The 14,393-nt window shown below is 42.9% G+C and overlaps 1 protein-coding gene across 2 annotated transcripts in view; it reads left to right on the top strand.

Annotated features, from left to right (window-relative positions):
• spata17 (spermatogenesis associated 17) overlaps positions 1 to 14,393 on the top strand; it is a 33,962-nt gene that overhangs the window by 16,397 nt on the left and 3,172 nt on the right. Inside the window, exons 8-9 of one of the 2 annotated variants that reach the window (XM_037095153.1) lie at positions 2,771 to 2,919; positions 3,644 to 3,752. In XM_037095153.1, the coding sequence (XP_036951048.1) occupies positions 2,771 to 2,919; positions 3,644 to 3,725 (231 nt within the window). In that variant the 3' untranslated portion in view covers positions 3,726 to 3,752. Of the gene's footprint in view, positions 1 to 2,588; positions 2,626 to 2,770; positions 2,920 to 3,643; positions 3,753 to 14,393 lie in introns of those variants that run through there. The other variant, XM_037095157.1, reaches the window with a different exon arrangement.

The following is a 14,393-nucleotide window of genomic DNA, read 5'->3' on the forward strand; positions in this document are numbered from 1 at the left end:
TCTGGTCCTGAAGATTCATTGTGTTATATAATATATTTTTTAAAAATAATCACTGGAATCACTGGGTCACTGGAAGATAAAACCTTGAATGTTATATGCATCAAAGAGATAGATATAACTAAAGTACAAACTTTTGTTTTGTTACTATGGACTTCCGTGTTACTATATGCATATATAGTATGCATCAGCAATTTTTGAAAAAGACAAGACACGGAAGCACACAAGTATAAGCTAATATCATCAGGTTGTCAAGTTATTATGGCTAAACCTCATGCCTTCTTACACAGTCAGCCAAAACATGGGGAAACCATTGGATTTCTCTTGTTGTTGTGCATACAAGTTCACTGTCATGCTGTCCTGGCCAACTCTAAAATAGAACTGAGACATAACTAATATAATTTGTAACGGCAGTGTTTTCCAACAATGGCCGGTCAAAATGGCACCCATAAATGGAGCTTTAAAGCAATACAACAGGTGAATTTTTCAGCTGCTTATCGATTGAGAATGTATCTTTCTACAGTTTATCTTCCTGTGCACGTGTCTATGTACTCATTTGATTGTGTGTATGCTGATGATCTGATGAGGAGCCGTTTCACCATTTGTGTTATTTACGCTCTGTAGCTCTTTATGGCAAAGTGCTTTTCCTATTATTAGTTTCTAGTAATGTATAACATAAGTGAGCAGAAATGAGCCGTGGATCCGTCTCATTTTATTAGCTGCAAACACACACACACACACACACACACACACACACACACACACACACACACACACACACAGACATGTCTCCGGCTGGCTGTAGTTAAGGTGAGTTCATTTATGGTGTCAGGATAGTCTCCTGGTGCTGACATAGAGAAGAACACATTATTTATCTATATTTATACACATCTCTGTGTTTATCTATTTGGTGTGTGTGTGTGTGTGTGTGATTAGTGCAGGAAGTCCCCCTTTCTTTCTTTTTCACTCACGCCTACACCCCACACCCCCTCCCTCCCTGGTGTGATAACTATCTAGTGGTGATGGATAAGGTTGAGGTGCTGGCTGTGGAAGTGGTCAGGCCAGGCCACCGATCCCGTGGTGATAGGAGCAAGGACAGGGTCCTCGTTCCTCCCTCTATCTCTCCCCTCTCATCCTCCCTCCTTTTTTGTAACACCAAACAACAACTGAAGGTCACCTCAAACAAAGCAACAACATTTAAGTTAATCTGCGCTGCACAAAGTTTAGAGGCTTCTCTCAATAAAGAGCACTACTGTACAGTTTCATGCTATATCTTTAAAAGGTTGCACTTTATTTTTCTTCACCTACATGTAAAACTTTGAACATTTGTTTCGTATTTGTATAGGACAGGGTTTTTTTTTTTAAATTACATGATTAATGTAATTCTGCATCTAAATCAACAAAAACTACAATAAATAAACAACAAGTGTTGAGATCTGAAAAATGAAATTTCCGTATCACTAATAAACGCACCATCCTCCTGCAATTTCTTATAAAAGTACTGCTTGTGCTTTTAGAAATGTTGAAAGCTGACCTGTAAAATAAAGACAATTGTATCTAAATGTATCCGATGCCTTTTGTGTGATAGACATGATGCAGTCTCCAGGGGATGTGAGGGGGAAGTGAGGTTAGACAGGGAACAGCATGAAAACTTATTGCTAACAGCGAATTTTCTTTGTCTTCGCAACTTTGATATGTCAGTAGACACCAGAACCCCATCACCCCAGGGTAGGAGCCACAATGTCAAGAAGATGTACAAGGAATGAAATTGACGGACAGCTGTTTTAAGTTTATATGACTTGTTTGTGAGATCTGCCTCCAAAAAACAGTTGGATGAATAAAGCTGGAGAGAAAAGAAGGCATTTTATGCAACTTCAAGCACTTTAAGGAGAATTTAAAGGAAAACAATGGCATTCCTTTGTCCTGTTATTTTTTCTTAATACACAAATTCCTAGATAAGTTTAAAACCAAAAAAATATTCAACCTTTGAGTTGCACCATCAGTGTTGTCTGAGATATGTTATTTCTCGGTTCTACAGACCTTCAGTCTTATCAAAAAATGCTAAAAATGGTAAATAAGAAAATGTTCATTGTTTTCATCGTTTGCCTTGAAGAAACTACCTTCTTTTCTTCTTTTCCTTTTGTCCTCTGATAGCATTTCCTTTGTCCTGTGATATTGGTTTACAACATTGATGACAAAGTCAGATTTCAGTTGCAGTGAAATCTACTTTTGTTCTATTAAGGTGTTTTTTTTTCGAAGGCTTCAGTGCTGTGATGATGTTGCCACGACACATTGAACAAATCCCAAAGAAATTAGAGATTTCCCATAGAAAAGAAAAGAAACCCGTAAATGCAGAAAAATGCAAATAAGAGATAATATCATTGAGAGAATGGGAAGATAAAGCCTTTTTAAACCACAAGTGTCTCTGAGGTTAATCAGACAACATACTAAATGTGCAGTGGAATAAGTGTGTGTGTTTTTTTTTTAATTCTGTTGCTTCGCTTCCATTTCTCTGTCCCTCACTTTTACTCAGGCATGCTTGGTTTTACTCCTCCCTCCTCTTTTGCTCTCTCTCGGTCTCTGTGTCACAGGAGGAGAGATGAAGAGGATTGGCCTCTGGTTTTAGCAGTAAGCCATCACTACCTGTGGGAGAGGGATCAGAGAAAGAAAGAGGCGGAGGTCTGAAACAGAAAGATACAGTGATCATTATCTGAGTCTGGTGTGTGTGTGTCTGTGTCTGTGTGTGTGGTGGTGGCGGTTGTGGTTATTCCAGGGTCTGTTCATAGAGCCAGGGGAAGTGTGGGAGCAGCACGTGCACTGTCCTGACCTGACGTTGCGTCTGCAGACCTCTCACACACTCCTGGAGGAGGCCCAGCATCAGTTACGACAACACAAGTCTGCGAGACTCTACAGGGATACTCTGTGAGAATAACACGCAAAAACAAACCCACACACAAAAAGGTTACACGTAGGTTTCCCCCTAATTATGTCATTTTTTCTGTCATATACACCAAGGAATACATGCGTGTGAACACATACTTGAGTGAGCACATGTATATTGTATGCACTCAACACAGCCACAAGCAGATTCATGCAACATTAAGTAGCAAATGGACACATCCTTATTATGAAAACTAATGGGTGTATCCCTGGAGATTATTTGAAGACTGCTTCAGACCGGGGGTTTATTATAAACAGTCTCTCCCCTGCTTTATTTCAAGGCTTGTATTAGTTTTAATTAGGAATCGTGCATGTGTGTGTACGTGTCTTTGCTAAAACACTTGACTATAACCTCATTACCACTCACGGGCTAATCTACTTAGTTGTGTGAATGTGTTTGAAGTACTGTTATTAACCCTCTGTTTGATCTGTCTCACACAATAATTTGCCTGCCTACAGTAGAAGACCACCCAATTTTCTTTCCTTTTCCTCGTCCAGTCTTTCGTCTCACTGAAATCAAATGACCAACATTTCTTTTTTTTTTTTTTAACAACACAACTTGCAAAGCTGTGTTTTTAACTTTTCAACTATTCATTTAACTTGCTTCATCGTCAATTCTCACTCATCCTAGTTTTATATTTTAGTAAAGACTGACCTGAGCTCAACTACAAGCTTTATGACACAAAACATATTGTTGTTGTTTCAGAGGAACAGGAAGTTCGCTCCACCATCTGAGCCACAGCAACAATTCTTTTTCTCAGCCGGCCTTCCCCAAGAGCATAAGATAGAAGATCACATGCTGACTCCAAGAGGAGGTAGGTCGAAAACAAGCAACACTGATTTTATTGTCATTATTATACCTTTATGCACTATGCACCAAAGTCAGTGTTGGATGCCAAACGTCCACCAAGCCATTGGGCTAGCCATGCTTCACACAGAATCCATTAAGCAGAAAAACCCATTCTTAAATCACTTTCACATACAAATCTTGTGTGTTACAGAGGATGTTGAAGATGTTGTTAACCTCAATCAAATGTGTTGTTCACCAAATACTGAAACACAATTACACACGACCATGTATTAATTTATTTTTAATTGATATTTTTTCACCAAATTTTTTGCTTATCTCCCCTTTACATAAATTAGCTCACATAAATCAGGACAAGATATCTCATATCAACCACATCAATTTGTACTTACTCATGTAACACATTGACGAACAACAACTTCCAAACAATCAAAATACGGTACATGAGATATGGGCAATATGGATTTACATATTTACACCCATGACAAGACCATGTATAAATGTATTAGAGTTATCAATATTTCACTTTGTTTAAAGGTGTATTGAACAATTCTGGAGAAAGACAATTGATTGCTGAGTCTCGTTCCCAGGCCAGTGGTATTTGACAACCGGGGAATAAGATTCAACAATCAACTATCTTTGTCTAGAATCACTCACTCAGTCCTTAAAGATGCTGCTGCAATATTTTTGGTAGATTGTGTCATGTCAGTGCAACAACCTTAACTGTATAATCAAGAGGTCTTTCAAAATGTATGATTGAAAGGTAAAAGAACATCTGGTCTCTGCGATAGGTTTAAAGTATCCCTGTTATAATTTTATGGTGATCGTACCGTTCTTTTATAAACCCGCGCTCAACCTATATGATCAAAGTCAGTCAATGTCAAACTAATGTTTAACTCAGGTCTAGAACTTGGACTTGAACCCAGGTCAGACGATTCTTGTCAGCCTCTACAGACTGATGGCAGGCACACGTTTATCCAAGGGTGGCCTGGGTTTTTGGCATGAGAGGTATTATTCTCCTCTAAAAGAAAAGAGGAAAAACAGAGAAGCAATGCAGCCTAACCCTTTCAACTTGAGTTGCACAAATTTGTCAAAAGTGACAGCAATTTAATAAATCGCCGCTCTCCATCACACGCATATGCACACCCACCCACACACATGCACACAATTCCCAGTTATGCCCTCCACTGCCCCCTCTCCATGTATACGTAAATGAGGTGCATGCATGGGTGTGTGAGTGTGAGTCTGTTAGAGAGAGAATGTGTGTGCGTGGGCCCTGCGGTCTGGTCCAGGCATTAGGTAATTGACTGTGTCTTTGCTCAAGGCCTTTCATGGATCACCGTCCTTTATTAGCTCACTTCCCAGCACACACACGCACACATACACACACACTCAAAGTTCCCAGCAGCTCCACCCCAACCTCTTACCCCCCACCACCAGCACCCAGACCCAATTGCCTGGAAACGAGAAGCGAAACAAGAGAGAGAGAGGAGCAAGGGAAGGAGAGAGCAGCGACAGGGGAATGAACTAACACGGCCTCAGGAAGTGGAGATAAATAAGTATGGGGAGTGAGTGGGCGGGTGAATGGGGTCTCCGGCAGCTGACAGCAGGGGCCAGGGGAGCGGGATCAGTTTTGCTTGGCGCATCGATGTATGCTTTATTCGTAGAATACTGTTGATGGAAAGCTCGCAGGGTCTTTGAGCATTTGTGGTAAATGAAGGTTTTCACTGACGCTGCTAAATATAGCAGTTACCCTACACACACACAGACAGATGTTTGCTAAAGTCGACGAAGGCCGTAGGTCAAGGCATGAGCCGTCATTGAATCCCAATTTGCAACAAAAACTGGTTTGTGGCTAGACAGTATGGTGATATATTCAGGGTTTCACATGAAGATTGAGCAGTCAGCTATCAAAACTACTGGTCCACATGCCTGTAAAACAATTCATCTGAGTTCAAAACATTCATCTGAGATGCAGCAAACTGATGTTTGTATGGCAAGTCTGTGAACCAAGTTGGGTTAAACAGTTAATCCTTTCCTTGTTGAGACCTTTTTGACGAGAACAGATCGTAGTTATTGGGTGACGAAGTTCTGATAAAAGTCCTGTGAGTAACTGACTGTTCGTCTACATTATGGGATTAGTCACTGACTAAAAATACAGCTGCAGTGATGTCATCATGTCACCCCTTTATGCTCATGGTGTGCATGTGCTTGCTAGTACTCTCTGAGATACAAATAATATTGCTTTAAGTGTAAACCTTTTTTTTTTTTTTTATTAAAATTGAGCTAATGCAGCCATTGGTTAACTATTTACAAGGGTACCAAATCTTAATCAAAATCTTAATTTCGAAACCAGCCGAACTCTGCTGGTCATTTGAAAGAATGCAGGTCTAAGACACTGAGACCAGAAAGCACAGGCCATACCTTATACAGTCAATTCTTAAAATAGCCCCCCACCTCAACACTAGTCTAAAAGTGTAACTCTGCATCAATAAGTTATGTGAGTATATAAATGTTTGTCTCTGTGTGTTTGCAATCCGCACATATATACATTATCCCTATCAGCTAACTGTCTCTCTGACTGAAGCTGCAAAATGAAGGCTTTGCTACTTGCCTAAACAATATCGAACACATACACACTAGCACATGCACACACGCATGCGTGCATAGAGACACACTCACGCCTCCCAGACAGTCGTTTGTTTTGGCCAGACTTGACCCCCCTTCTCTCTGTGATAACATTGCTGCTGTGTAGGATGTTGTTGAAGAAGATGATGAAGATAGCGGCGCCTGCTCACAGCCCAGTCGTGTCATACTGCTGTCACTCAGAGCTCAACAGAACCTCAGATTTTCGCCCTCTTTCGTCTCTCTGTCGGATGCTCCATCTTTCTGCATCCCTCTCTACCTCTGTTTACTCTCTCTCTCTTCTCTCGCTCTGTGGTAATTAGTGCATTAGTCCTATCGTTGGCATCACCCCCAGCTACAGCAGCAGCCAGCAGAGCTTCTTGTCACAGCTCAGAGGGCCAATGGAGTGGACAGCTCAACCCTGGTACTCATCATCTTCATACCGTGCCCAGCCAGCCTGCCCCCAGCCACATTATCTAGCTATGCTATCCAGCCATGCTCCTAATTATTTTCCAACCCCAGCCACAGCCCTCTCACCCAGCCTCTGCCACATTACCTAGCCCTGCTTGTAATCATCACCCTAAGCCTTGCTTCAGCCCTCTACACAGCCTGAAGCCTCATCATTAACATAGCCCAGTTTTTTCTAGTTCCCAAACACTGCTCTCTGGCTTGACCACCACAGCTCTTGGCAGTACAGCACACAGCATCCCCAGTCCGAACCAAAGTCTAGAAATAGCCCCTGACTCCTGGAACTTTATTTACCTTCTACATCTGTGTCACAGTAAGAAAATCTAGGGACACACAAACATCCTCGCATAATCACATTGTTGCTATCGCCCACCTCTTCAGGATCTCAGTGACCACAACTGCGACCAAGGGCTGTAATGGTTGCCCTTTCTCCAGCTCCTCTTGCGCCCTTGCCATGACTTGCCAGGTTCCTCACGAAAGATCAGCTCCATAGACCTCAGTTTTTCCACTGTAGCTCAGTCCACATCTCCCATCTCTCGCGAAAGGCTAGGTTTTGTGAGCGTACAGTGCCTAAACCTCTCAAAGTTTGAAATTTAAATGCAGCCAGCTCTGTAACATTCATTGTGAGATAAAATTCTCAAATGTTTTTAAGCTTCTGCACCAGCAACAACTAATTTCAAATGCAGATATGGGAAAGCCCTCTCTGTCCATGCTAATTTTGTGGTTGTGTTATTAGCCATGTCACCAGCAGTACTGCCTGTAACCATGGAGGACAGCTAATTAGGAGGCTACGTGCTAATCAAGTACACTACAGTGAGTGGTCACGTCTGTGTCTGTCTGCGCTCCGAGCTTTTCCTTCCTCTCGCATTAGACTGACACCCATCACAACTTTAAAAACCTAGCGTCTGATCAGAACCAACACACACTGGTACACCAGAACATGCGTTTGCACAGGCATCACTGCTTTCCGGAACACATGCACACAGACATATACAATCACATGTATGCACATAAATACATGCATATACACAGACATTTGCCGATAGCCCAACCGCACGTACACCTTGATGTTGCCCCAGCGCTGTCCTCGTTACCGCCTCACGCCACATCACACACACCTCGACACACTATAGTGTCCTCCAAACTGCTGTGGTGTAGCTTTATTATTGTCATTTTTATATTGTGGGTGCAAAGCTTCAGGCAACGGGGACAGATAAAGTGTGTCTACACACATACACACACATTTGGGCTCTCTCTTAATGGCCTCAGCCGTAATGTATCACCATGATGCACACAACTGATGTATGAGGGATATTTTTAATGGGAACAGTATTCATCAGCAATTAATACCTCAACTGAAATAGGCCACCAGTAGAGACAATGGAATTAGGTGGGGCTGGGGCAGCCGATGCCTGAACTCATATGTGTCGACCTTTTATTCACGTCTGTCCGTGTATGTATTTCCGATGTTATCGTGTCCATCCATCTCTCCGGCTCTGCTGCATTAGTGTCCAGGTTACTGCGGTGAGAAAGAAAGAACGCTAATTCTCCATAACCATTTTACGGCGTGTGTAAAACTCTGCAGCCCCTTCATTTGCACAGCCATAAAACATTCCCTCTGCCACACTCCTTCCTACTCAGGACCTCAGATTTATCAATTAACCCAACACTTCGCTTCCATTACGGTGGCATTTTGCACCGCGAGGCCTGCACACAGAGTAACGACGAGGGCCGAGCGCACACAGCATGATATTAAATGGACAATCTCAATTAAATGATTAGCAATCATATTTTGGTGTGACTTAAGAGAATGAATGACATTAGACTTTATTATTTATGTTCAGAGCTGTTGGGCCCGACTTGACCGGATTAACTCGGGTCACTTAAGGCCAATTTTTTTAAACTTAATTGTGTGAATTTGTGTCAAGCTGCTGTTTAAAACTAATAAATAACATGGTGTTGGCAATTTATCATTGAAAATATTCACAACTTATGCCTTGAGAAAGATTCAGTGGCAGGTTCAGATTTTTTTCTTCTTTTGGCCTGAATGTAACCTTCAGGCCTCCAGTAAATCAAGGCCTTACACAGCAAGTCTGATACAAATTTATAGTCTGCAAGGTGAAAATAAAAAAACAAAGCAAAGGAAGTATTTAGTTATTTTCAAGTAATTTTTGTTAAATTGTGTTTACTCCACATAGCATTTGTGTTACTGTTAACATAGCAACGTGGCAGTGTTACACAAATAATCTCTCATGTAGAGGCAGTCTTTATAACATCAGTTAAGCAAAACTTAATTACATTACATTTCAGGAGGAAACAATTCAAAGGTAATTTAGATGGACCATTCTGAAAGATTGAGAGAGACAAAATGTGTGTGTGTGTGTGTGTGTGTGTGTGTGTGTATATATATATATAATTTCAGGAAACACAACATCACAAGATGCACTTTATACAGTAGGTATACTGTATAAAGTGCATTGTCATCATGGTTATTCTGAGGCAAAAGCACGATCGCTCTCAGGTTCATTTAGAGTTTCTTCTCCATGTATACGTGGATGTAAGAGAAAGCGGGCAGACAAGCAGGATAAGGATGTCGGTGCTTTTAATGGACCGCCTGTCCCTGTGCAGATATGCTCCACTGAACCATACTGTACGTAGTGTGGTATAATAACTGCCTATCTCGATCTCTATCTCCTGCCATCACTCTCTCTTTCCCTTGCTGTCTTATTTATTTGCACACTTGTTCTCTCTTTTCTCCATCCTCTTCATCTACAGTACCTGGCTGCAACTTTTTTTGCCGCTTCCTCCCCCCTCACCGCCTTTCTCACAACCAATGTGTTGTTGTGTGCTATCAAATAGCTGAATGAACAACACACACACAACACACACACACACACACGCGCACACACACACACACAGACATACTTGAAGAACATGACAGCCCTCTCATACAGCAGTGCGTTGGTGATAGAAGTCAACCCCGGCTGTGAAATGTAAATGGATTGTGATGAAGCTACGGTGTGGACAGACAGCAGACATAGACCTACATGTGTGTTTTCCGTCAAACAAAAGAAAGAATACATTTTCTAATAGCTGGTAGAAAATATGTTTTGATTCACATTTTACATGTTCTTTTTCTCCTGAGGAATTCTATTGCCCATTGTTTTTGTTTTATTCTCTATCCATCTATCTACCTACGGTATCTACCTATCTATCTATCTATCTATCTATCTATCTATCTATCTATCTATCTATCTATCTATCTATCTATCTATCTATCTTTTGGGCTGTTGTGAAAGCAACACCTTTACTTCTGCTATTGCATGGTTGATATACGTGCGTGTGTGATATATGTGTGTATGTCTTATTGCGGCCTCATATGCTCGCTAGCCAGCACAGGGAGCATGTGCGGGGGGTTGGGGTGGCGGCGGGATCAGGAAAGGGAAGCAATCACAAACACTTAAACCTGCAAATGGCCTTGATGTCCTGTGCTAAGCAGCCTGTGTTGACTGATGAGCCTGTTAACCCTGGCTGAAACAACTCCAGCACAGGGGATTAGACAGCAACGCTGGTCTCGGCTGTTCCTGGCCCATTTTGCATGGGAATTGTGCATATTTAATCTAAGGTGTGCCAAGGTGCAAAGACAAGCCCCCCTCTTCGCCGTTTCTCATTATAGATGTGTAATAGCACCCCGAGGCTTGGGGGCTTAATTCACCAGCCCCAGCCCCAGTCTTAATCTTACCCTCAGTCTCAGCCCCCACCTTTCCCCAGCGCCTACTCTCAACCCAAATCAGTGCTAGTCCCAGCCTTCTTCTCGAACAGTGTCTCTCCCTCACTATCCTGCATTGCATGTTAACCTAAGCCCTGCAAGTTGTTTGGCAGGTAAACCATGGGCCAGAATTCAGTACCAAACGCACCTATGGTGCTGTTGAAAGAGCAAGCTTCACTGGGAAGACCTCTGTAAAACTCAAGAGACACCTCGAGACTCACAACAGTGATGTCAGTAAAGATGTTTCTTAGTGGTGGTGGTTCATGTACGTATATATGTGTAGGTGTATATATGTATAGTTTTGTTTTTTTTTTGTCAGCATGTTCAGACTAGAGTTGGGTGCTGTCCACCAAACTGACACATGTCCACCCATCCAGCTGAGAAACCTTTCTCCTGTCACCATCGACATGCATCCCTGTGCTGGGTTTAAGAGTGTCTTCATGCGACTCCTCCGCTCCACATGGTCGTAAGTTAGCTGTGTTCACCCTCAGAAGCTTGACACAAAGTTTGTCGCCTACCTAATCCTAAGAAAATGAAGAAAACTCAAATAACAATGGCATGGTTGAGAGAAATGCCCGAACAGTGACCAGGAGTAAATAAACGTTGCGGCCTCTAGTGTAACTGATTGTTTTGGGTTCTCCTAACTGGGCGGACACACTACTTTTTTGTGCAGCCTGCTGGGAGCCCTTCTAAGTCACAATGTTATGATGGTACAGGGCTCAGTAGTCGATTGTCAGCCGTCGCCGATAGCATCGTCCAGTATTGAAACACCAATACAGACACATGTCGGAATGTAGTCACTCAATCCCGTAGCTGTGTCCTCGTATGGACTCGCTGCTGCTTTGTAGTTTAAATGCTCTCTATTTGTTTCTTCGCGTTGCGTTAGTTGCAAATTCTGCATCCGTTCCCTGATTAATGCGATCGAGTGTCAATGACAAGAGGCTCTCTGAAGCATCTATCCATCTAATTCCATCTATCACCCCATCTCTCTCTCTCTCTCTCTCTCTCTCTCTCTCTCTCTCATCCACCTCTAATCCAGCCAACACTTCTCTCTGCAGGAGAGAACAATTAATGTGTCCCCTCGTTTACTCGCTCTCTCTTCCTCTTTTCTCTTCCTCTCTTTTTTTCCCCATCTGCCTTTCTTCGTATTCCTCTTCATACGATTGTTGCTTTTCTCGTGCATCATGTTACTGCCTTTTGAGAGAAAAGTATGTGTGGAAAGAGTGTACGCGTGTGTGCATGTACATAGTTTTTTCAAGAGGGGACCCCATGCCGTGTGTGTAATTTCCTGTTTGTACACGGTTCCAAACATCTCCGGCCACTGCAGAGGCGAGAGGAGATATTTAGAGAGACAGAGAGGTTGAACAAGACAAAAAAAAAGATTGAGAGAAAAAGGAAAGAGAAGTGGGGGGAGGGGGGGTGGGGGTGGGGGGGGAAAACAGGATGATAACAAAAGCAGCTCGGATTTCACAGACGCATATTTCATCAATCATGTGAATAAGTCGTGGTGATTATGCATGGCGGTGGCAGGCCGAGGGGGGGCTGATTACCATACACCATAAAGGCTGCTTTCTTATCTCACACACACTGATTAGTTTCTGTCTGCAGATAGCCTCTCACTCTTTGCTCTTGTTCACACACACACACACACACACACACACACACATACACACACACACACTCACGGGGTGCGTCTATCTCTGCCACACACATGCATGCATGCGTGCTCGTACAAACACGGGCTCATACACAACGCTGCTAAAATTCCAGGTAAATTGCGACTGTGGGCCAGCCCCAAGAGCCAGATGAGAAATGTTCGCCGAGCCTCTCAACGCTAACTGGTTTTACTTAATCAGGAGATCATCTTCCAAAGAATGCTGGTAAAACTGTGGCAAATTCGCTGAAGACCTCCAAGAACAAATTGTATATCACGTGGATTTGGGTTGAGATGATCTAGATGGGTCTAGATGATAAAATAGATTTGTGTGTTTTCTTCTAACGCCTGGGCCACACTACTTGCGTGACCAGCTCATGACTGCTGCGCCTCACACACTGTCTGTGTGTGGTGCAGTGACTGCCAGCTCTGTGCTCTCTCTGCACGAAGTTCGCCTTTGATAATGGTTCATAAAGCTAACTACAAGTTGCGCCATTTTCTGTTGATGATTTTTCCAGTTTGTGAGTCCATGTATGAGAACTGACACAGAAGTGATTTTGAGTATACTGCCAAGTGTTTGTTGGTCTCAGTCACAAAACTTCTGTGTAGTCAAGATAAAACTAAACACTGAGTTTTAAGATGGATGTGGCCAGACTCATGAATACTGAGTACTTTTGTAATAATTCAGTTATGACAACTGAGTTCTCATGGTGTGGAACATGTTGAAAGGCACTGTGCTTTCTGTGATCCCCATGCAAGATGAACTCTAGGCAGAGAGAGAGAGAGAGAGAAATGCTGCCTTTGCCTGTTGTATCTAAAGTAATCTCTGTGACATATTCTACAGATACAGACACTGAGACTAGAGTGGAATGCTTGTTTGATGCTAATATGACTGTCCACAGATGATTTTAAGGATTGTTTGCTCTAGTTTTGTCTCTAATCTCTAAACAATATAGATGATAAAGCAGGAAGTAGCAGGCTTCTGACAAGTTTCTTCAAGTTTTTTTTTTGTTACTGTTTTTACATCAGGCCGTTTACGCTTTTGCAGCAGATGTTTATTGAACATGCAGTCTACTTTTGCTTTACTTTACCTTTCTTGAGGCCTGAGTGATCACTAGTATACTGGAACCAAATTATTTTACTGTCACATTCTCAGGCTGATTTGTTGCGCTCCTGTCATGGTCCTGTTATTGTACTGTGGGTCATTTTCCTGGAATTGTGGCTTTTACATGATGCAGAACGAGAGACAGAGAGAGAGAGAGAGAGAGAGAGGGAGAAAGCGAGGCAGGAGGAGGATGAGGAGGTGAGGCTGGGGCAAAATTAGCTACGTGTGAAAGGCCTCGCTTTGTGTCTCAACCAGGGAATTAGAAATTACTCCTTTCTCTTGCACTCCCCTCTCTCACTCGCTCTGATATATAATGTAAACTCATTTGGTAACCAGGCTAGAGCGGCGTTGCGCTGTCTGAGTGCCTGCATGTGAGAAGTGCGCCTGGGACGCATTAGGGCCTCCTGACAGGGGCCTGGGTGAAATAAGTGAAATTAATGGAGCTCCTTTCATGTCGGACAAGGCCGCGGCACCCCTTTCACGCCGCGTACAGTCACAGAAAAGTCAATACTTTTTTATTACTCCTCGCTTGCCCTACATTCCCCGCTACAAGTGCTCTGCTCACTAATTGGTTTCAGTTTGCAGAGAAAGAGGGAGAGAGAGAGTGCAACAGCAAAGAAAAAGAGGGAGAGGACTCCATCCCAAAGAACACTGAAGCAAATAAATCAATCTCATATTTTTTCTCCCCGCTGTCTTTTTTCATTGAGCAACATCGTGGCAGAGCGAGGGAGAGATGCGAGAGAGAAATAGAGGAGAGAGGGTAAATGGTTGGTTAGAGCACGCCTGGTCCCCAGGGAGCATAATGATATCTGGGAGCCTGTTAATGGAGACGAGTGGTTAAAGTGGTCTGGGGCCCTGGCCAGGTCACCCCTGGGGGTTTTTAACCAGCAACCTCACCTCCGGTGGCTGCTTGCGCTCTGGACTCGGAGGCACATTGGCGCATCCCACCAGAAATACAATTTCAGGCTTTGATAGATTTGCAGAAAATGACATTCAACTCAAAAAAATGCTTGTGTGTGTGTGTGAT

Source organism: Acanthopagrus latus, chromosome 4 (genome assembly GCF_904848185.1).
Source record: "Acanthopagrus latus isolate v.2019 chromosome 4, fAcaLat1.1, whole genome shotgun sequence".
NCBI lineage: Eukaryota > Metazoa > Chordata > Actinopteri > Spariformes > Sparidae > Acanthopagrus > Acanthopagrus latus.